This window comes from Pantherophis guttatus, chromosome 2, assembly GCF_059756535.1.
Source record: "Pantherophis guttatus breed Tessera chromosome 2, ASM5975653v1, whole genome shotgun sequence".
Classification (NCBI taxonomy): domain Eukaryota; kingdom Metazoa; phylum Chordata; class Lepidosauria; order Squamata; family Colubridae; genus Pantherophis; species Pantherophis guttatus.
Genome location: NC_142064.1, coordinates 147,652,987 through 147,676,931, shown reverse-complemented (window position 1 = coordinate 147,676,931; position 23,945 = coordinate 147,652,987). Strand labels below are relative to the sequence as shown.

At 40.3% G+C, this 23,945-nt stretch overlaps 2 protein-coding genes across 7 annotated transcripts in view; one reads left to right on the top strand and one right to left on the bottom strand.

Annotated features, from left to right (window-relative positions):
• BPTF (bromodomain PHD finger transcription factor) overlaps positions 1-7,889 on the top strand; it is an 84,749-nt gene extending 76,860 nt beyond the window's left edge. For all 6 annotated transcript variants that reach the window (XM_034412635.3, XM_034412634.3, XM_034412631.3 and 3 more), the window contains 4 exons: positions 372-564; positions 1,147-1,231; positions 3,797-3,983; positions 5,812-7,889. In XM_034412635.3, the coding sequence (XP_034268526.2) occupies positions 372-564; positions 1,147-1,231; positions 3,797-3,983; positions 5,812-5,848 (502 nt within the window). In that variant the 3' untranslated portion in view covers positions 5,849-7,889. The remainder of the gene's footprint in view (positions 1-371; positions 565-1,146; positions 1,232-3,796; positions 3,984-5,811) is intronic.
• Positions 7,890-10,886: 2,997 nt separating this feature from the next.
• Positions 10,887-23,674, bottom strand: C2H17orf58 (chromosome 2 C17orf58 homolog). Its single transcript, XM_034412628.3, has 6 exons — positions 23,120-23,674; positions 20,393-20,533; positions 17,556-18,194; positions 15,319-15,399; positions 14,287-14,478; positions 10,887-12,840 (listed from the first exon to the last, which is right to left on the bottom strand). Exons 1-6 carry the CDS (start codon positions 23,202-23,204, stop codon positions 12,650-12,652), a joined length of 1,329 nt encoding a protein of 442 aa, XP_034268519.2. The 5' UTR covers positions 23,205-23,674; the 3' UTR covers positions 10,887-12,649.
• Between the last annotated feature and the right edge of the window lie 271 nt (positions 23,675-23,945).

Here is a 23,945-nt window from a genome sequence, read left to right as displayed (position 1 = left end):
TTCAAAATCGGTATATAAGTGCTATTAGTGCCCCAGTCATATTATGCTGCAGGACTCTGAATGTCAATTTTCTACAGATAGTCTACCAATGTATAAATGGTACCTTTTACAAAACGTTGATCCAAAAGAAATGAGAATATCTCATAATCTTGTTTGTAAAACACAGTTTATGACTTTTGTTCCTTTCAGCGCTAAGAAGTTTCAGTTGTTTGAGATACTAAGCATGGTTGATAAAGCTGTGCTTCCAATTGGGTTTCAAAATTTTAAGTGTGAACGTGAGGCAAGAATCCTCATCTTTTTAGATTTGTTAACCAAGGAAAAGTTATAATGTGGAATTAAAGGTGTTAACCATTTTCTTTGGGATCTTGCAGATTTTACATTGGCTGTGACCGATGTCAGAATTGGTATCATGGGCGCTGCGTTGGTATTTTACAAAGTGAGGCAGATCTCATTGATGAGTATGTCTGTCCACAGTGTCAGTCAACTGAAGATGCCATGACAGTTCTTAGTCCTTTGACTGACAAAGATTATGAAGGGCTAAGGAGAGTGCTACGTTCATTACAGGTAAGGCTGAAACTTACGTTAGAGAATATTGTTTAATTAATGTACCAATAGACTCTAAGCCAGGGATGGGCAATTATGGTCCCTTTATGATCTATGGATTTCAATTCCCAGAATTCCTGAGCCAGCCATGCGGGCTCAGGAATTCTGGGAGTTGAAGTCCACAGGTCATAAAAGGCCATAGTTGCCCACCCTGCTCTAAGCCCTCAGTTTCACAGGAATATGTGTCCACTAGATTCAAAGTCCATTCAATGCAAATGGAATTTTGTCCATTGCATCTGAGGTCTGTTGAATTACGGTCTAGTAAATCAAGGGGATTCACTGCATTACAAAAAGCATTACGATACATCTTTGGGAAGGTGGAGCTGACTTAGTTCAGCCAGTGAAATGAAAACTGCTGAGCAAGACCTTTGTAAATTGAACCTCAATTGAAATCAACAGCTCTGTCTGTTCAGTTTGCATGGAGCAGTAGGACAGATTTCTACAAGCGATTCCCTCCCCGCTTTTCCCAGTGTATTGCAGCAATAGAGTTGATGTGAAAGCAAGCTTCTCATATTAATGGATGATGTATCTTTTTCCTAATAGGCTCACAAGATGGCTTGGCCATTCTTAGAACCAGTAGATCCTAATGATGCTCCAGATTATTATGGTGTTATCAAAGAACCTATGGGTGAGTGAATTCCAGAGCATCCTGTATGTATATGATTTTCATATGCTTTATTTCTTCCATAAGTTAGTTGGCCACGGTTTGTTTAACCTACAGTGGATTAAATCCAAAACAAGATTCAGCTGAATGCTTAGAAGTTCACTAGAATTTAGAAATAAACATGCATTGGATTGAAGCTATAATTTTTTACTTTACTTTATTTTGAATTTATATACCGCCCTACTCCCGAAGGACTCAGGGCGGTGAACATCCAAAAGATAAAACACACATAATACAAAATTTAAAAACAATGTAAAAGCACATTAAATAATTTGGCCCAAACAATTTAAAACACCCCTATTGTTTTAAAACAAATTTAAAATTAACAATTAAAAAGGAGGTTAGGCCAGGCCAGCCTAATAATTTCCTTATGATTAGGGCAGGATATTATTTGCACATTTTTTAATTCCTGTGGTCCTTCCTGGTTACAAGCTGCCACATCACATTATAATATACATAAAAACAAATAAAATTGTGCGTGATATATACAATAATGATACTTACAAAATAAGCACAAAAGAATCAGAAAATGTAATGAACAAGCCTGCAAAAATATTCTTTGATTTTTGAGTGACACGCAAGACTGGAACATTTGATAACTGTTCTCCATAAGTAACTGATTCTTGTGATGTTGATGAATGAGAATGCCCAGAAAATGTTCACAGGGGTAAGGATCTTGCAGTGGAAGGGTGTATTCAGTTTTGTTGCTATTTAAGGGACCCTTCTTCACCTAAGCTTGGGTTTTCTGAATAAATTTGCTGTTGGTTAATTTCAGTGAGATTCATTTAACAGTACACTGTGTGGCTATATTCTGTTTTCCTGCTTGTTCTGCTGTTCACTGTAACCCCATTGCTTATCTTTTTCTTTAAAATCCTTTTTTTTTTTTTGTTCCTATTACTCTAATCTATTTCCTCTTCTTTTCTCTCTCTGTTTTTCTTTTTCTTTTCCTTCTTCCTGACTTAAAGGCTTTAAGCCTTGTATTTAGCTTGTTCTCAGCCCTCCCACTTTTGCTTATCTTACCATTGGATTGTGAATCTGTTTACAGATCTGACAATAATACTTCTTTTTGAAGTTGTAGACACCACTTGAAATTATATATCATGAGATGTTTCTTTTAATAAGGTAGTTCATAGTTCTTCACTGATAGAAAGTACTAGAAGCAATTCTCTTATTCAGTGGAATAGGATACTCCTTTTAGGATGGGTGAGGGGCTAAATGAACAATAAAGCAATTAGTTTGTAAATTGATGGCTTGACAGTTTCTGGGAATCTAGATTGCTGTTGAAGATCTAGAATTCTTGCTTCCACTGCCTAGAAATGCATCTTCTAGATTCTCAGTTAAGCCAAAGATGAGAATTCCTGTTTTTGCCTCTATTTTAAGTTGTGGTGAGAAGAGTATTGCTCCCCAGCTGCAGCCAAAATAAATTTTTGTATTTCTCCATTATTTCCCGTAAACAGCTTCAATTATGGGTATCAACAGTCTAAAAAAATAGAATTTAGCAAACTGAGTTATTTGGTTATATCCAGAGCGAAAGCTGAAACAATTAAATGTCAGTCAGGGTCAGTCAGCGAGAAGGTTGCGGTGCATAAAGACAGAATTTAAATGCTCAAGTGCACAATAAATCTTTGCAATGAGGGAATCTCATAGTGATAATCCAGGGAGATTTTTTATTGTCCATTTCCCCTTCTCCTACAGATAAAGTCAATGTAAACAAAATGCGTGGCCCACTTCCAGCCTTTTCTTTCTTGGGTTACAGTATTTTAATCTGTGCCCTGTATTCCTATGTAAACCATTATGAGGGCTTTCTAACTAAATTACCAAATCTGCTTGTCCTTATTTTTAGCAGCGCTATAACATCTGGAGTTTAAATACATTTGTGAGTATAAAGGGTGTGTTAGTGCTACTAACGCCTTACATTTTTAGTTATTGTTCAATTTTGCCACCGTTTAATGAGAAGTGCACAAAATGTTTCAGAGTCAAGGAACAGTAACTCAGACACTTCCTATACAAGCCCGCCTATTACTGTGACCGGTAGTTACCAACTGGGGTCCTTGATTACACTGTATTCTTTGTGCTGCAACTAATTGAAGGTTAGTTCTGAACTGAAATAATGAGTGCTCAAGAGAAATTAAGCATGTTTACATGCACTAATTACTCGGGGTAATTAAACAACAAGGAAACCCCGAACCAGAGAGTTCAGAGTATAAAAGCCAACCGAACTCCAGTGGAGATGCATCTGTATAAGTTTCAAGCGTGCCCTCTTCAAACAGCATTTTCAAAAGTGCATCTTTGTAACTAGGGATTAATGCCCAGTAACCTGTCTTGCCTTTGATCTAGTAATCTTCGATAAGGAGCATTTCTTGCTGCCTGCTCAATGATTTCACATAATGCCCTAAATACATATTCTGTATACGTGACTGGCATTCTAGTCAAACGTCAGTTTCTTTTCTGACATATTTCTGCAGGTTTGGACTGTTATGCTGCAAGTTTTTGAGCTTTGTTTTTGAATAACCTTTGTTTGTTTTGAAGATCTTTCCACCATGGAGGAAAGAATACTGAAGCGTTACTACAAAAAGGTGACGGAATTTGTGGCCGACATGACCAAAATATTTGATAATTGTCGTTACTACAATCCTAGTGATTCTCCTTTTTATCAGTGTGCAGAGGTTCTTGAGTCATTCTTTGTACAGAAACTAAAAGGATTCAAAGCAAGCAGGTAAGTAGCTTTTCCATGTAATGTGATTTTTTGTGGGTATGAAATACACTTTATCACTAGGACGTACCTTTCTATTTTTTGCAGTATGTCTGATTCTCTCCGTATACTAGAATGAGGCAAATGACTACTAATTAGTCCAATAAAAATACAATTTTGTGAAATAATCAAGGTCTTTTTGTTTAAATAACAAACTGGGTAAAGTATAAAGTATAAAGAAAATAAAGCACATAGAATAAAACTGAGTTTTGAAATAGTCAGCATCTAAATATGTATAATGCTTTAGTCCCTAAAGATTTCTAGCAGATCTGAGGAATGCAGCCCTAAGCTTGTTGATTCAATAATACTCATGCCCTAGTAAAAGAATTGCAGTCTAAATTAGAAGTGAGGCAGACGAACATTTAAAGATTGGTATAGGGTTTGTTTGTTTTTTTAATCCATTCATGTTGGGGATATACCTAAGTATTTGTTTAAATATTATCATAAGTAGAGTTCAAATATTTGGCTTGAACTTAATCCTGTCCTTCGGTTCTTCTGAGTGATCAAATTGTAGACCGGGGTGAGCAATTCATTCCCCCAAGGGGTCACATGAGAAACTCAGACTGTTGTGGAGGGCTGAATCAACTATTCATGTAAAGGTGCATAGGCCCGCATGTACATACGGAAATGTTTTGGCGGAGGTGGGGGGGAGGACGACAGCAGTCACCTTCAAAACAAAAGCAATGACGTTGTATTCCATGCCTGGCATACACTTATTTACATTTGATTTCTAATTTCCAATTAATTTCACATGGGCCAGACATGGACAGCCAAAAGATCAGATGTGGCCTACAGGCCGTAAAATGCCCAGGGCTGTTTGAGACACATTCCTAGTGAAGGAAAGTCAGTTTCAGTGACATTTATATCTCTTTTCTCCCTTACAGTGGTTATATGGGATTGGAGGCAGAGTTGTTTTGTTTAAAGATTGGGAACATCTGCTAGCAAAGCAGCACGCACATACACACACACACACACACACACACACACACACACACACACACACACACACCAAGTGTTGCTATAACATCTGACCATGCTTCTTAACATTTCCTCTGTGGAAATAAACGATTCCAGTGAGAACCAGAGTAGGAATCATACAAAGAGAAGATTGCAGCTGAACTGACAGTAGATTATCATTTATTCTTTTCTCATCTTTGCTTTCTTATCAACATTAGATTGCTTGGCTGCAACTTCTACTACATGATGGTCCCTGCATTCTTCATTTGCAGATAACTGATAGCTTTAGATGAACTTTTAGCGAGACTCAGAATGGAATGACTATAACCTGTCATACCTTACCTTTTCTAAAAAAAAAAAAAATTTAGACTATTAATGCAGAAGCAATACTTACGAAAGCCATGGTAGAAGATGATCAGTCATTTGAAGATGGTCAGACATTTGAAAGTCCAATAATAGTAATAAAGCCAAGGTGTTACCAATTATATCCTTAAAGCAAACTTTTCTGAAGGAGAATGATTGATTACCATAAATGCTCTTCCACCAACAATAAACATTATCCTCTTCCCCAAACAAAGTTATTTGCATGCCTGCTCTTTATCTGTGCATCCCTCAGAGCATTACAGGATGTTTTCAGATGTTAGAGCTGCATATTGTGTGAGTTCAGATCTGCCTCTGTGAAGGTGGAAAAAGCCTTGCTTTGTAACTTGTTGTTGGTTTATAAAAGTTGGAAAAGGGAGCAGCAAATTGGGTGCATTCCCCACTGAGTAGTTGGATTTGAGTGCCTGCTACGATGAAGATTTTGCTTACTTGTTCCCTTTTCTGCATCCTGTAGGTCTCATAACAACAAACTACAGTCGACAGCTTCTTAAAGTTCTACGTGTTATTGTACCACAAACCGCAAGAATCTGGTTGCCTGAATTTTTTTTTTTTTTTTAATTGGGAGCCAGAGGTTTTTAGTCAGGGTATCCTGACAAGTCTTGATGTAAACTGTGTTTTTATCAGTCACATCAGATTTATATTCTTGGCTAATTTTGTCCAAAGGACGAAAAAATGAAAATCAGCAGCATCGTTTTCTTGTCAAGATCGAATTGTGCTGTTATGGCAGAAATAGGGAAACATTTTGCTGAAGGACAGGAAAGAAAACAAGCAAGAGAAAACAAGATAACCGTAAAATGGGGTGACGTTCTGACTCCATGGAAATGCCCCATCTGTTCTTCAGTGAAGAAGCTGGTTTATAAATTCCACACAGAGAACTTTAGACTGTATTTATTTATTGTTGCAAAAGGACGCTTTTTTATTGCTGCCCTCATTTGTCAGCTGATTATTTCTCCCCATCCCCCCACCCCCCACCCCTTATAAATCCAGCCCTGGTTGTATGTTACCCATTCTGTATCTTACCATGATTCCTGTAGGTAAAAGTACAAGATGACCTCTAGATGTCTTTTCTTTCTATGAAAGGAGCTGCTATGTACACATGTGCACAAACCAACTGGGAATCAACATTGAGTTTATCGTTCGCGGTAGAGGAAACCAATTAAGCTTGCATTAAAGTTGGGCGAAGTGGTCATGGACTACAGACTTTGTTGCCTTGAATATAAACAGTAGAATATCATTTACTCTGCAACGGACTGATCTGAGTAAAATCTATTTGAAGGTATCTTGTTTGTAAACATTTGTCAGATTCTAACTTTTTTTTTTCTTTTTGTATTAAAAAAAAATTCAAAACATGGATGTATATGAAACAAATAAATGGAGATCATTGTTCTCTCCACATATGTAGGTGTTGTTTGAATGTTCACTAACATGTTTGTGAGGTTTGTTCTTATGTGTAAGATCCTCAGAGTACAGAAGGGAAATGTGGGAAAGGGAAAGGAGGGACAAAGCGGCCCCAAAAGTGTGATTCTATTTGTTTTTAATCGACTATAATAAAAGTCTTCTTCAGCAGCAGTTGGTTTCTGACTATTACACCTATTTTAACTAGATTTTGCACTAATTCAGAATTTTTGCCCTTCAATGATCTGGAATTTATCTGATTATGGATAAGCTTCCCTTGAGTTTAACCTCACCCTGCTATGCAAAAATCTTTTCTGTTAATTTTATTAGACATTGCTGTCGTTCACACTTTTCTTATAAGTACAGGCTCAGGTGTACAGATAATATAAGGTTAATTTTCTCTAAGAAAGCTTCTGCTTTTGTACATAGATGCTATCATTTAACCCATATGAATTCGAAAGGAAGTTAATGTTCATTGTGAGACCATCCATTTATGTTTCTTAGACAGTAGGAAGAAGAGTATTTGTGTGTTAGGGTATATTGTCTTAGGACTTTTTTCAAAGAGATGCTACATATTGTATGCATTATGTTTATAAAAAAAGGACTTTTCCAAATTTAATCCTACAAATACTGTCTCTTCATCGTATTTCTTTATTACTCATACTTATGGCTGACCTTGAAAAACCATGATGAGAACTTTCCTACTTATAGGCAATAGATCATTGTTTTTAACAGATTGTGACAAATTGAAAAGTGACTCTTTTTGTACATAATAGGACATTTCATCTTAGACAAATAAAATAATGTTGGACCTCAGATTTGGTGGAGTTCCTAATGAAACATCGTTTGTTTAGAATAAAATATGTAGCGCTTGGCATTGCCATACTGTGCAGAAATTCTTTGAAGTTTTTCATATTAATTATGAATGAGGAAAATGCTACTTTCATACACTTTTTACCAAGCCTCATCATTTTTCCTACTGCTTTGTAATATATGAAGACAATTCTTAGCTGTACCAACTATGGTAATTTTTAGTTTTTTGAAAAACTTTATTTATGAGCCAGTGTAATGTGTGTACATTTTAAATACCACTTCTGTAAAAGGAATAAAGAAATTATACTTTACTCAGTTTTTAAATGAAACAATGTGCAGAATACTTTTTTTCTGATCACTTCATGCCTCATTAAAATCACTCACTGGGTATCAAGTGTCAAGAACCAAATGAGCTCAATTTTTATTCACAGTTCCTCAGTCAAATGGAAATATTTGGTGTTACAGCTACAAACTTCCAAATACTCATTTACTGCTTTGTTTTTGTAATAAGACGTAAGTTGGAATTGTACTGTCTTGAACAGCTGCAAAATATTTGTACCGCTATTGGCAAAATGTTGAGTTTAAACTGGATAAGGTAAGAAAGCTTTCTGAATTGCTGTGCTCTGGATGCTTGAACTGGACATATAAATAATCCCTTTATTTTAATTTTTGGATTAAATTAAAACCATTAAATTGGAAAGCATTTTATCCAGCAAATTATTTAAGGTGTGACATGCTTTTAGATACACAATAGTTTATTCTCTCTCAGAAATACATAAACAGCTTTGTTGAAATTTTTCCAATGTTTTATTAATGATTGCTACTCATTTTAACAGAAAATAATATTCTCTGAGTTTCTAGAATCCTTTTATACTGAAAACAAACCACATGATAGTGTATGCAATCTATTTGCTCTCATTTTCCTTCTATTTAAATCAGGGATGGATTCTTTCACACAATGACTAAAATCGCAGTCTTGGCTTATCACATCCTTTAAAGTGTCGTTGGTCTACAAATCTGCTTTTGGAAATAACCAGCCTGGATAATAAGCTAAACAATTCCTAGTTTCCATATTTAGCTGGCTACACTAGCAGAAGCAGCCAAGGCAAGAAGCAAACTCTTTGGACTGGGAGATTTTACAAATTATTGTACTTCTATTGGCAAAAGTGGGTGAAGCAAACCACCTTGGAGAAAATCAGTGACCTAGATCAGTGGCCCCCAACCTTTTGGGCACCAGGGACCAGTTCCACGGAGAAAGATTTTTCCATGGACCGGGAGGTGGTTTTGCATGCTACCTGCATCCCACAAATGGGGCTTCGCTTGTGTGTGCAGACCTGTAACTGGCATGCCACAGACTGGTGCTGGTCCACGGACTGGGGGTTGGGGACCCATGACCTACGTGATCCATTTTCTGGATTCAGGTCTGAACATGGAACAGAATTGGCCTCCACTGCTTTTATGCAAATTTGTTACACTTGCTGGAATGTGGCTTTTGATGCCACTGAGTCAGTTATCCTGAAATGTCTAGGCTAGAGATGAGGAGCATTTTTATACAATAGCTTAGTATGGGGAGATTATAAATCAGCAGTTGCCTTGAGGTAGAATCATTGCTGTTTTTTATAAAGTTTTTTATGACTTAAGGCAGCAGTCCCCAACCTTTATGGCTTGGCCATCTGGCCGAGGGGGAAGGGAACTGGCCTGCCACTTGCCCAAGTCAAGCTGCGCATATGCGCATCAGCCAGCCATTCATGCAAGTTGAGTTGCGTGCACACACACGCCAGCCAGCTACTCAGACGGCCCAGTTCCAAACAGGCCATGGCCCAGTAAGGGGTCACGGCCCAGGGGTTGGGGATCCCTACAATATAGTATCCACCCAGCCATTTGTAGGGACTGCTGGTGAAAAAACATAATGCAAAGCTGCACCCAAAGTGAACTAGTTTCAACTACTGAAAACTGAATTGAAAACTATTTCCAAATTTTTAAATACTCAGAAGAGATCTAACCCATGTTAATATACAAATTTGTATACTCCAATACAGCATTTGTGAATACACAAATGCTGTAGACTTCAATGCCACGAAACATGGAATTACATCGCCAAAGAAAACAGTAGCTCTTGTTATATACAAAATCATCATTTCCTTTTAAAAACATTTAACAGGATTCAAAAGGTAGAGAAAACGAAATGTGTTTATACCACAGTGTAAAAGACTTGAGGCAACTTTTTACATTTCTGATGCTTTAAAAGTATGCAAAACAGTACCGTATTATATTAAGGAATCCACTGCTTGTAACTTGAGAAAAAGAACAGCATTTCCCTAGACCAGAAGTGATATTCAGCAGGTTCTGACTAGTTCTGGAGAACTGGTAGCGAAAATTTTGAGTAGTTCGGAGAACTGGTAAATACCACCTCTGACAGGCCCCGCCCCATCTATTCTCTGCCTCCTGAATCCCAGCTGATTGGGAGGAAATGGGGATTTTGCAGGAACCTTTCCCTGGAGTGGGGTGGGAATGGAGATTTTACAGTATCCTTCCCCTGCCACGCCCACCAAGCCATGCCCTCAGAACCGGTAGTAAAAAATGTTGAATCCCAAAAGACCTAAAAGAATTCCTTGCTAAGCCTTAACTTTTCTTCTCCTCAGATAGAAAGGTTGCTTTTGCCAGTCTTTTATTAATAAACTAAGTCTCAATCTATGATTCTGGAACAGTGAGAAATTATCTACCTCTTACAGCCCAGTATTAAACAGATTTTTTTCACACATAAATTTTGTAAAATTCATTGAGAGGACTGTGTGGAGACACTGAGGAAATTGATGTAAGGAAATCACTGTCAGTCTCAAGCATATACACAATCTGCAGTAGGAGAATAATATTGATAAATTGCGCAGAGTTCTCACTTTGTAAACTAGAGTTGATATATGCTTAGGACTCGGGTTGCAGCAAAGCTTAAACAAATTTTCCTTTCCGTTGTGAGAGATTAGACGCTTTTACAAGTAGTTGCCTGTATTTGTAGGTGATTCAGGTATGCAACAGGAAACTGATTGCTCCATTTGAATTAGATCATTATTGTGAAGTGCTTTTAGAACATTCTTAAGCACTACAGTACATAAATGTTACTAATTGTCTTAAAGCCCATGAGCTGAGATCCCTAATTTCTATGGATTCTGACTTCCTTTTTGCTAGAAATTCAGCATCACATGGCTGGCATGGCATAGATTTTGGGAAATAGAAAATTAGACTCTGGACCTTTGTTATCTATGGAACATATTTATGAATCCATGGGAAAGCTTTACAGTCATGTAATAAACACACTGTGCTTCATCACATTTAACAGAGGTGATTTTAATTCTGGACACCAAAGTGACATGCAAGTGAAACCTGTGAATCAAAGCTTTCATGTGATTGACATCCAATAGTTTTAAAAACTTCATACATTGGTTGTTAGCATAATTTAATACAGGTACCATATTGTTACAACTACGCTATTTTCAAAACTGGTGCTGTACATTTCCTGTTTCAAAGAAAAGCTTGTAATGAAAGACTCTGGCATCACACAGACACATGCCTACGGTAAATGTATCTGTTAAATACAGAAAGCAAAATAAGGAAATGAATGTGAAGATAAATTGAACACAAGCTACTTCCCTTCTTCCTCCCACTTACAGGCTGCTGCCAGGAAATCTTATTTTGTGATAATAAAGAGCTTTCATTGAAGACATGTTGGGAAAGTTTCAGCACTGACATAATACATCATGGATTTAATATTTCCTGCTTCTGTTAGAAATATATGAACCTGTTTGAAATCCTGATATCTGAAGTGAAGAAGCATTTATTAAAGTTTTGCTTATACTGTGTTAAAAGCTCCTAAATTATTCCAGTCACAGCTGGCTGGGTAAAAAATGTTATAATAACAGAGAATGCTAATGACTGTACCTTTAGATTATTAAACCAAGTACTTTCATCCTAAATTATTCCAGCCCAAAATTCACTTGCTCATTATCATTGGTGTCTGCATTTTTCCAACCCATTCACTTTTCCTCCTCCTAGATTTTACAATTCTGATACAATATTGTAATTATTTCTAGAAGTATTAACACTTATTACATCACTGACATATTCCTGTCATATAGCATTTACATTTGAATTCACATCACTTATATAAATATCTCTCAAAATGTTTGAATATTTTATTTCTATATTAGCAGTAGCATTTATGAACTCATTAATAAAACTGACCAACCATTTGATAACACTTTACATATTTAGTTTATATCACTTTTTTTTTTTTCAGTTGTAAGAGCCACAATTTAAACTTTAGAAATGAATGCAGAACTACAGATAATATTGGCTTAGTGGCCGTTTGAAGTGACGATACACCGGTGAACAGGGACTTGCAACCTGGTTTCAAAGTTCCAACATCAGCTCCCCCCTCACAATCACATGTCTGTGTTTTGTGTGCTCAGCAACCGGCCCACATTTACAGCTATGTGTAGTGCCCTGCGGTCATGTGACCGTGATTTATGATAGTTTTGCCAGAAATCGGCATTTACTTCTGGTTTCCAACACAAAAGTCCCAAAGTAGACAATCCGTTCGCTTAAGGACTGTGGCATTTGCTTAATAACCGTTCCAAAAAAAGGTAAAACTGAGTCACCTGATGACTCATGATTGTCATGACGTATAACTGTAATTCCTAAAGTCAATTACAGTCATACGACGAGAACCACCTGTGTTGATGATGTGGAATAGAATTATTAGCTAGGAGCTAATAATCATGATGTATACAGAAGAGAATCCCTAAAGGTACCTGGAAAAGCATTTGATGGATGGCTGGTTGACTTTGATCTGACCAAGCAGATCAGTTAATAGAGATTAATTACAGGGAGTAAATATCATGCCTTGATAATTGGGTGACAAAATTAAGAGGCTGAAGCAGACTCCAGTTCCTTCTTTTAATAGCAAAAGCAAGCGATTTTTCAGACCAAACGTGTTATCGGCCTGTAGCAAAACCAGAGAACATTTTTTATCCACCTGTTACTCTAAAACTGCTTTCAGAGCCAAAGAAAGTGATGGTTGAGTTGCCTTCTCATCCACACTTGGACCGAGCTGCCCCTTGAACCTTTTGATCCCGCCTTCTGTTGAACCTCTTCATGTAGCTGTTGCCTCTGCAAAGCAGCCCATCTCCGGGCCGCAGACGGCCTCTCACATGCTCTTGCAGAACCGTAGGCAGTTGCCTTCTTCGGTGATAGAGGTGACCCATCACAATGTACCTGCCACCTGCAAAATAAGAAAAGCTACATCTGAGAAGCGTCTCTGGAACATGATTATCTCCAAGGAGAATAAGGTCACCCATTTCCGATTTAAGACTCTTGCCCGTAGGAAGTAGTATCCTCCAATCTCTCTCTCTGCAACATTTTCCCCCTTCAATCCTAATGGTAGGAACTAAGGTAAACAACATAACTCTTCATTCTGAACTTCTCAGGGCCATATTATAAAACCAGGCTGCATAATCTGCATAATCACTGAGGACAATGGGACATTTCCATAAGGGACTTCATCTCCATACTAGGCCTGTCATTTCCCATTAATTACACGGCTTGTTAGTATACTCCAAATGCAGCAGATTCCATTGGATGAAGGAGAGTTGGCTATCTTGATTGTAGCCCTTTTTTGGACAGTTTCTAGAAAGATTTATTGTACCTCCCTGCCACTGAGTCTAGTTTGGTTTCGGTGCATCTCTGAGAGTCCCTTTCCCTTACTTGCTACCAATTAAAGATGTTAAGGCTTCCAGTAGAACAGAAAGAGAAGAGAAGAGCAGTTTATTTGTTCTTCTTTGACCCAGATTCATGAATAACAAGGATGTTTTTCCCCCTCAACCTCCATCCTCTTTTCCTTTTGCATTGTTTCTTACATGACAAGCCTACAAGAAAAGGATTTGTCTGTTTACTGACCAGTTGCATGTAGACACTGCATATTCTAATGATCCTTCCTTCCTTCTTTCCTTCCTTCCTTCCTTCCTTCCTTCCTTCCTTCCTTCCTTCCTTCCTTCCTTCCTTCCTTCCTCCTGCCCTCCCATTCTTCCTGATGGGCCCTGAGCTAGGTTGTGTCAAACTTGGGAAGATTGTTTGGCTGGGGAGTTTGGGCAATTGAAGTCCATATATCCTTAAGTTGTGAAGGTTGAGAAACACTGATCTAGAGAACAAGTGCTTAAGTTCCCAATTCAATGTGATTTGAGGGGGATGAGAATTACAGAAAAGGCCTTCCCATTTGTGGTACTTACTATGTGGAATACTATACATTGCCCTTGGTGATATGCTTGGCCTCTTGTACTTGACCTTTACAGAGCTTCTAAAGAGACATTGAGAGTTGGGTGGCATACAAGATAGATAGGGAGAGACAGACAGAGAGATGCTAGATTGAATGGATGATAGGAAATGATAGATAGATATAGATGATAGATGATAAAGATAGATGATGATAGATGATAGCTAGAAAGATAGCTAGGTAGACAGACAGATGATAGATAGATAGACGATAGATAGATAGATAGATAGATAGATAGATAGATAGATAGATAGATAGATAGATCTGTTGAGAGAGAGAGAGAGAGAGAAAAGAGAGAGGGGGGAGATGGATGGATATATGATAGATGTAGAGATAGGAAAGAGAGAGGGAGGGGGGGGGGAACGATAGAGATTAGGAGAAAAGGCTTTCTTTATTTACCGAGTTGAAAGTCTGGACAGTGTTTGCTACAATTCAGGGCATCCAAAACAAGCATTTGAGCTCGAAAGAAGTAGCCATCAGGGTTCAGGAACAGCCGATTTGTCTTGTAGAGTCCATTGTTGTTCACTAGCATGGTCACCAAATACGTTCCTTTGTATATCATGGCAATATCATGAACAATTCCATTCACCACTTTTTATAAAGAAAAGAGTGGAAAATTAAGTGGGATGCTGCCCTTAATTTTACAATGAAGGAAGGCTGTTTCTAAAAAAGCATTGCAGTATATAAACTGCTTTCAGTGTGCATGCAATATTGTTAAAATGCCATTAAGTCAGTGGTGGGCTGCTGCCAGTTCGGACCCGTTCTAGCAAACCGGTAGTTCCGACCATCAACTGGCCCCGCCCACTGGCCCCTGTCCTATCCTATATTTCCTTCTTTCTGGCTCAGCTGATTCACATGGCACAGCTGATTTCCACACCTCCGCTGTTCTACTTACCACGGCTGCCTTAGAAGGTAAGCAGCTGAGCTTCAAATTGCTGTATTTTGAATGCTGCGCACAAGCGCATTAAGCGCGTGCAGGCGCAAAAAGCATGGTCACAGAAGCAGTTGCACCCCACCACTGCATTAAGTACTGTGAGAATGTGGAAAAGGAAATGTCCTCAGCATTTGGTTAAGAGCATGCTCCAACAGACAAGATATTTTAAGCACTGTAAGATGTATTGTTGCTTCTTCCTAGTTTTCTCATGTATATTTTGATTCTGGTTCACAATAAAGCTACGCTAGCAATAGGAAGCCTGAAGCATTTAATCCAACTGAATTTAATAGCAGTCTAAAACACTAGTACAGTTAAATTGGATGTTATCTCTATCCCGATTTTGAAGGGAAGGGAAGAAATGCTTCTCTCTGGCCTACTGAGATAATTTTATTTGGTAGTTCTATGAAACAATTGCGGAAAAAGCTTGGAAAAGAAATTATATTTACAAGTAACGTGAGTGCATAAACTATGCCCACCAGTTAACAGGATGTTCTTACCAAATTCACTGCTACAGTAAGCCTCTAGTTCCTCACGTTCCCTCTTGCAACCAGTCAAACATACCTCTAGATTGTCAACATCTATAATAAAATCAAAATGAACAGAAATGAGTAGGGAGGAATGCGAACAGAGAAGGATCCAACTTAATAATTTCAATAATCAAGCAATGAAATACATGGATAAACTGATCTTTGACGGCTTTTAATTACTTCTAATATGTTTCAGAGATCATCAAGCTTTTAGTATAAAATAACTATACCTTAGCTCTGTGATGGCAAATCTATGGCATGTATGCCAGAGGTGGTAAGCAGAGCCCTCTCTGCTGGCACGCACTCCATCACCGCAGGTCAGATCTCCATGGCGTTTCTTTCATAAGTTTCTGTTTCCCTGCAAACTACAAAACAGAAGCTCATGAAAGAAAGAGATCTTACCTCTTGCCGCGCTGCCAGTGTTGGGATGCCCTAACTCCCGCCGGCCAGCTGATCTTTAGGTCTCTGCTGCGCATGCACCTTTCAGTTTGGACATACACAGTTTGGGCACTCAGTGTCTAAAAGATTCGCCATCACTGTGTTAGCTTATCAGAGAGCTGCAACTTACAAAAGTAGTCCCTAGTTAATGACCAGTCACTTAGCAATCGAATTTACAATGGAGACCCCCCCTAAAAGTATTTACAATCTGGTTCTGGAATTCCCATGGCTGTATGCCCCCCCCCGTGGTCACATGACCACATTTCATGCTCTTGGCAGCTGGGTCACCTTTATGGTTTGTTGCAATGTTCCATGATCACATGACTATGATTTACCTTTTCTGTTGATTTCTGGCCTTTTTAACCACTTGTCTCCAGAAAAATGTCCATAAGAATATATTGATTAATGACCGCTACAAAAAAAGTCATAAAATTGGGTCTGATCATGTGGGTGCCTTAACTTAAAACCATCATGGCTTACAATGGAAATTCCAAGATCGGTTATGTTTGCAAGTCAAAGACTATTGTATGCCTCTTATTTCTGAGTCAAAAGTCCCTAAAATCAAGTATTTTAGGGAAACTCTGATAGGAGGTTGACAGATGATTAAAATTTGCAATTGGTTTTCAGATCAGAAAACATTCAAATAGTAACAGAGTTGGAAGGGACCTTTGGAGGTCATCTAGTCCAACCCCCTGCTCAAGCAGGAGACCTGTACTAGGGATTTGAACTGTTGACCTTTCTGATTGACAAGATCAGTGTCTTAGCCACTGAGCCACCTAGTCAGTTTGATCTAAAACCACTGTGATTGGTACTGTCTCAATGCTAATGATCAAATAATTGCCTACAAGTATTCCTCTTGCCCAATTACCATAGTGAGCAAAGCTGAGTTCTTGGATGGTAGGTGAAGATCTCAAGAGTCCTCTCCCCAAAACCTTCAGGATCTTCACAATTTAATCTTGCTTTCTGTCCTGGGATAGCAGTTCTGTAATTCCTGGCACTACTCCTATCTTCCATGGGAATGCTTAACGTGTCAGCTTCCCAGCCGGTTCCCTCCTAACATCCAGTATGTAGAGGGTACTCAAACTGTGCTGATTTTCTAATGATTTAAAAGGGTACAAATTAAATAGTTTTGCTACAGCACTGCTTCTTGGCTGTATATCATCTGAGTTTGTGACCAGAACTATCCCGGCCTCTCCCCTTCCCTCCAGGAGGTAACCCAATCTCACAGGTGATAAAGAGGGGGAAAAAACATTATTTTTAAAGAATAGAAAAAATATAAAAGTAATTTGTTGAGTGCAAAAGTTTAAAATTATAAATATATAAATATGCAGTGCTGAAGGATCTGGAATGCTGGTGGTCCTCATCCTACAACCACAATTGAGCCCAAAATTTCTGTTGTCAAGTGAGACATTTGTTAAGTGAGTTTTGTCCCATTTTACAACCTTCCTTGCCACAGTTGTTAAGTGAATCACTGAAGTAATTAAGTTAGTAACCTGTTTGTTAAGTGAATCTGGCTTCCCCATTGACTTTGCTTGTCAGAAGGTCACAAACGGTGATCACGTGACCCCCATCATAAATATGAATCAGTTGCCAAGCATCCGAATGTTGAGCACATGACCATGGATGCTGCAAAGGTCGTAACTGAGAAAAATAGTCATAACTCATTTTATTCAGTGACATTATACCTTTGAACAGTCACTAAAGGAACTGTTGTAAATTGAGGACTACCTATGCATTTTTGATTGATTACGTGCCATCAAATTGCTTACCAATCTTAAAGGTGCTGAAGTCTTTCAGTAAGCTCGGAGTCTGTCGGTTTGTGAACCAATAGGGTTTAGTGATATTTCGGAAAAAACCATGGAATTTGTGGTAAGGGTTTTTCTTCCCAGGCCGGTTGAAGTGATTCAAGTCACCAGAGCGTTGACCAACATTTGACCCTGTGTTTTTCAACATAGATGCTTCCGCTAGAAGTCTGCCTTGGCAGTGGGGATATCCAGGTGGATGGAAGTAAGTAGAAATGCTGTTGGCAGAGTCCAAGAGGAGCCGGTTTCTGCTGATTTGGTTCCTTTGACTCAAGTAAGTGGTAGAGAGAGATGCCTCCTCACGACTAAGGGAAGGAAGGCCTTTGGCATCCTGAAAGGACTGCTTCCTTAAGCCTGTCTGATTCTCCACTGATTTTTTCACATTTTTCCTTCTATCCAAGAGTAGCTGGAGTGTGTTTAATGCTTTCACTTCCAAAGGATTCCACTCATCTCGAGGTAAGAACTGGTCCTTCGTGTGCTCAGCTGTCTCAATGTAGCTAATGCTGCTACCTCGGAGAGACTTGTTCTGGGAAGGAGTGACACCCCCAGACCCATAAACATCCTTGTTGAATGTCTTCATTGATTTTCCAGCATGGTGTAGTATCCCTGTATTCCAACACACACACACACACACACACACACACACACACACACACACACACAAGAGCAAAAGAGAGATTTTTAAAGGATGGGACCACTGAGGGGTCCTTGGTGCTCTCTGAGATGAGATGAGATGTGATGAGAACAATGGTCTGTCATGTGAGTTCTGAAAACATACCAAAATTATGGGCCTTCCCCAATGAACTCTTCCTTGGAAAGACAATCTTAGTAAGAAACTTTGGAAGTAAAGGCTATGTTTGTGGGAAGTGGGTTGGACAGGGGAGCAATGGGGGAAGGATTTTAAATGTGAGAATCACTTGTCCTTTTATTTACTAATTGCAAAGCCTTTGAATTGGGACAGGCAATATATTTACACAAAGTAAGTATTGTGTGGCTTTTGTGCTTCTGAACTATCTGGATGGTCCGGTATTTGCCAGAATTGGCCCTTTCCTATCCTGCCTCTCCTTTGTCTTCCTTGCACAGCACATTGAGATACTTGAAATAGCCGTTCTGAGCGGTCACGCACTGTAGCAACCTCTCAACAAGGGCTAGGGCTGGCTTGACTTTGTGACATTGCTACATTTCCAAAACCATTCTTAGTCTTAGCCATTAATGTCAGAGTGAAATCTCAGAACCAAAGAACTGCAAAAGACAATACTCCAGTAAACAACATACAGTCTCATCGGCCACCTTGATCATTCCTGTCTGGGAGGATTGAGAGTTGTGCAACAAATATGGAGGGCAGATTTCCTTGAGGAAGACTGTAGATGTAGAGCAGGGGTGTCAAACTCAATTACATTGAGGGCCGCATCAGGGTTGTGTTTGGCCTTGGGGGCCAGATGGGCTCGACGTCACTTGTGTCGGGGGTGCCTGTGGTGGCCCAAGCACTCTGCCAGCGAAAACGGAGCTCAGGAGGCTGCAATGGCCTCCTGCAACCCTCTGCCAGCAAAAACAGGGCCCACCCGAGCTCCATTTTCACTGGCAGGGGGCTGCAGGAGGCCATCGCAGCCTCCCGAGCTCCGTTTTGGCTGGCAGAGGCACCACAGGCCGGTCATTCGCTGTTTCCAGGGTGGCCCTGTGGGCCAGATCTAAGCAGCCCGCTGGCTGGATCTGGCCTGCGGGCCTTGAGTTTGACACCCCTGATGTAGAGCAAGCACAGATCTGGGAGTTGCCCTCCTAGATATGCCAAACGTTAAAGGTGTACCACAAGGAATGTTCTGGCATCTTTCAGCTAAGGCTTCATTTGCACAAAGTTTATTTAAAAGGGGGAGGGAGGCAGCCCTGCAGTGGTCACACAGGAGCATGAAGATCTAACATTTTTTCCCTGTTTGTGTTACAAATTAAAAACACAATTTATAAACAAAATTGTTTCTAAAAAAAGAAAACTGGATGTCCAGGGAGCATCCGGGGAGCAAGGTTCACATCATATCCTGGTCTCATTGTTTAAATGTATCTGACAAACATGATGTTTAATTTTCCCATCCATGGGAAGCTTTGTGGAGGTTTGTTGACAATGTCATTTGCGTTATTTAAGGCCTGTCACCAGCTTTGCATGGGTGATGGATAATTATTTAGACTTAAAGGCAAAAACAGTTGTTCAAATACTCTCCAAAAGACCTTGGATCTACCTTGGATCATGTTTATTCAGATGGCATACTTACGGGTGTGACATCTAAAGCAAGAATGTTTAAGATTGTACCGCTAATGAACCTGAACTTATGGAATATGCAGCAGGATTATCAGTTTCTAAAACTACCATCCATAGGTTTATTTTTTCCTATTTAATTTGTAAATAAAATTTAAATTAATGTCTTGAAATTTGTCTACTTTCACATAGCTATCCTAAGCAAATTAGATGAATTACAAACTTCTTCAACTTGGGTTGTTTTTTTTAAAAAAAATCCTTGTTGTAGCAGACTACCTTATTTATTTGCAACAAGCATGGGAAAGAGGATAATCATAAAATATGGTTGACAAAGCAAAAAATTATTATTATGACTACCAGTTTCATTTTGTACACATCAATTTATTTAACCAAGTGGTTCAGTACATTGAAGCTGAGATTTTCCCAGGCAGAAGAACAAATGGTGGTTGCCTCACTGTAGTCATTCCAACTTTTCTTTCCCACCTGGGATGCAGTTTGTAAGCAAATAGAATTTTTGATTCTAAAAATATATATAAACATATACGCAAACAAACCTTACATGGTTGGTTCGGGGTTCCTATGGCTGATTCTGATGGTTGGTTCAAGTCCACTTCCCAAGTCTCCTGTCTGTTGACTTCATCATGTATTTGTCTCTTTCCCATGAGAACAGCTGGTGCAAACAAAGATTGCCCGGTCTCGCCTGTGAAAGCAGAACATTGCCGTGAAGTGAAGGAAGATTAATGTGAAGATGTGGAAAGTTCAGTGCTGCAGGCAGCTTTTCCACCTCAACATGTTCCTTTCTGTTCATCTCTCCACCCCATCAACATTATTCTGCTTTGATCAACTAAGCCCTTCATTTCTGCTGTGCCTGAGATGATCGCCGTGATCACCAAATTTGAAGGGAGAGATGAAAGATTAGGTTTTCATCAAATACTGATTTATTTATGTTAATATTGTGTAAGAGAAGGTTCTTATGTATGCACTATCCGTTGCCCCATTTATAGCACAAGATGTATTAGTTTATATTTTATGTCTGCAAAGCGTGTTGTGGTGTATGAATCAGAAACAATCAGAACAGCATGAGTTTCTCTCACAGGGTTGGTTGACTTTCATGAAATACACAGCTGGACTGAAAAAAAATCAAGCAATGTTCTGTAAGATTTAGGACATAGAAATTAGGAGATTTCTGGGTTTAAGGTACAGTTCAGCCACCAGACACAAACCTTCAACTTAATTTAGATTGCTGGATGGTTGACAAAGAAAAAAATGAGTCATGTCATGAAATGGTTGGGAAAAAGCCAGAATAAAGGAGTAGAATAATAAAAATACCCCCAGATATTTCATGGATAATTAATTACCTACTCACTGCCTAATTTGTTTTAGTTAATTACTTCTGGGCAAGAGAGAAAAAAATATAGCCTGATTTACACTGTTTTAGATTAGGGCTGCTTAAATCATTGGTTTTGGTTTTTGGTTTTATTTGATTTATATACCACCCTACTCCCGAAGGACTCAGGGCGGTGAACAGCCACAAGATAAAACACATAAATACAAAATTTAAAAGCAAAATAAAACTAAATTAAACAATTTGGCCCAAGACAGATTTAAAACACCCCAATAATTAAGAACAGATTAAAATTTACATTTTAAAAGGGAAAAAGGGAAAGTTAGGCCAGGCCAGCCTGATGAAATAAAAAGGTCTTGAGAGCACGGCAGAAGGTGCGCAGATCCGGGATCCTCCGTATCTCCGGGGGGAACTCATTCCAGATAGTAGGTGCCCCCACACAGAAGGCTCTCCCCTGGGGGCCGCCAGTCAACATTGTTTGGCCGACGGCACCTGGAGAAGCCCCTCTCTATTGAGAGCGTACCAGCTGGTGGGAGGCTACTGGTGGCAGCAAGCGGTCCCGTAGATAACCAGGTCCTAAGCCATGGAGCACTCTAAAGGTGGTAACCAAAACCTTGAAGCGCACACGGAAGACCTCTGGGACGCAGTGCAGCTCGCGCAGGATTGCTTAGTTTATTATTAAATGGAGGGGGTCAGGAATCTGGGTGGTTAAGAATAATGTCACAAAATGAATTTAAGTGACTGGCATCTGAGTTCAGGGCATGTTTATTCAGAAACAGGCCTAGTCAAATTCAATAGAGTTCAGTCTGGCATTGCCTAGGATTGCAACTTTCATCAAATGCAGGAGAGATTAACATTACCCTCCACACTCTTTCACAACAGAACATCACCATTTTTTTTTTCAAAAGTCACATCAATTTACACAGCAGTAATGTAATGTAGAATCTTGTTTATTCAGGGTTTTTTTATTCATTATCATATTTAAGAACCACCGGTCTCCCTCGCAGAGGGATGCGACCTGCCTCTTCCACTCACTTCCCTTCTACAGAGCAACTAAAAGGAAAAAATGTTCCTTTTGACAGCAGTTAAGACACCAGACTAGAAACCAGGGGCACGTGAGTTCTAGTTCTGCTTTAGGCAGTAAAACAGCGGGTGACTTTGGGCCAGCCACTTTCTCTCAGCCCTAGGAAGGAGGCAATGGCAAACTGCTACCGAAAAACCTCACTAAGGAAACTTCAGGGACTTGTCCAGGCAGACTCCAAAAGGAAAAAAAAAAAATTTTTTTTTAAATTTCCTTCTTTTCCCCCCATTTACTGCAGGGAAAATCAAGTTCTGTCGTCGTCCCCCCCCCCCCCCACTTCCCAATCCAGGTTCTCCTTCTCATCCGAAGGGACTCCAGTCCCAGGGAACGGCAGAATGGGCGCCTAACCTCATCCTGCCCGTCTTTTTCTCGTTCCCACCTGCCGCCTCCCGACTTCTTGCAACCCACCCGGGTTTCCCGAGGGTCAGCCCTCCGCTAGCCGAGCGCACCCCGAAAACGCGCTCGTGGGGTGTGTGTGTGTGCGGGAACAGCTCCGGGAAAGACGGGGAACCCCTCACCCCACCCTCACCCTCCAAGGAAAATATGAGGTTTCGAAGCTGCATGAGGCAAGGACGGGAAGCAGCTTTTGGGGAGAGGGTGGAAGCGACGAGGGGGAAAAAAAAGAAAGAAAGAAACCCGCGTTCGCCCGCCCGTCAACCCGCCGCTCTTTCGTCCTCGGGCAAAGCGTCCAGAGGGCGGAGGAGCCCAGCAGCCCTTCTCGGGGGCTCTGAAGAGAAGCGCTGCCCCAGCCCGGAGAAAAGGCGGCGGCGCCTCTGAGGGCAAATTTGGCGGCGGGGCGGGAGGGGAGGGGCTGCCTCGGCTGGACCTCTCCGTCCCACCTGAGCCTGGGGCAGACTTACCTGCTACCCCGGAGGAGGGGAGCGAGGAGGAGGAAGAGGAGGAGGCCATGGCGAAGCACAGGAGCCAGGCAGCTTCGGGTGTCATTGCAAAGGAGAGGCAGTCAACCAATCTCTCTCTGTCTCTCTCTTTCCCTTCCTCTATCTCTCCTTAATTTCTCCCCGTTTCTTTTTTTTTTCTCTCTCCACCTCCCTCTTGCCCTCCTTCTCCTCTGTGTGTGCGTGTCTCTCCCTGTCCCGCCCTCCCTCTCTGTCTCCCTCTCTTTCCCTTTCTTCCACTCTCTCTCCTTTCCCTCTTTTCTTTCTCCCTTTCTCTCTTTTTCTCCCTCTCTCCCTCTCTCAGTTTTGGCCCTCTCCGCCAGCCGCCCCCGCCCCCATGCTAATGAGAGGCGTCCTTTGGGAAAACGGGACTCGGTCCTTGACGAGAGCCCAGGAGACCAAATTGGGCTGCAAGTCCCGGCCACCCTCGCTGTCACCTTTCAACTCTTCCCCAAGCTATTTCTTAACTTTCGGCTAGTCCGGAAAGGGACGCTACCCCGATTTCAGTGGCTCCGGTTTAAATGCCTCCCTCCCCCCACCCACCCGCAATCGCACCGCCTAAAAATCAAGCAGGTTGTTCCGACCGGGTGGACGTCGGACCGCTCGGCTGCAAAGCCGCTCAGCCTCAGCGCCGCCTTTCTTCCCGAGTTTGATTGCACAAAGGATACGTGCTTTTTTGATTAAAACGTCCTATTTTGTGGCAGTCTACCTTGGGGAAAAATGGGTACTGGGAACATACCCATGAGTTTACTCCAGTTCTCTGCCATTATGTCAAAATGCTATATGGTAT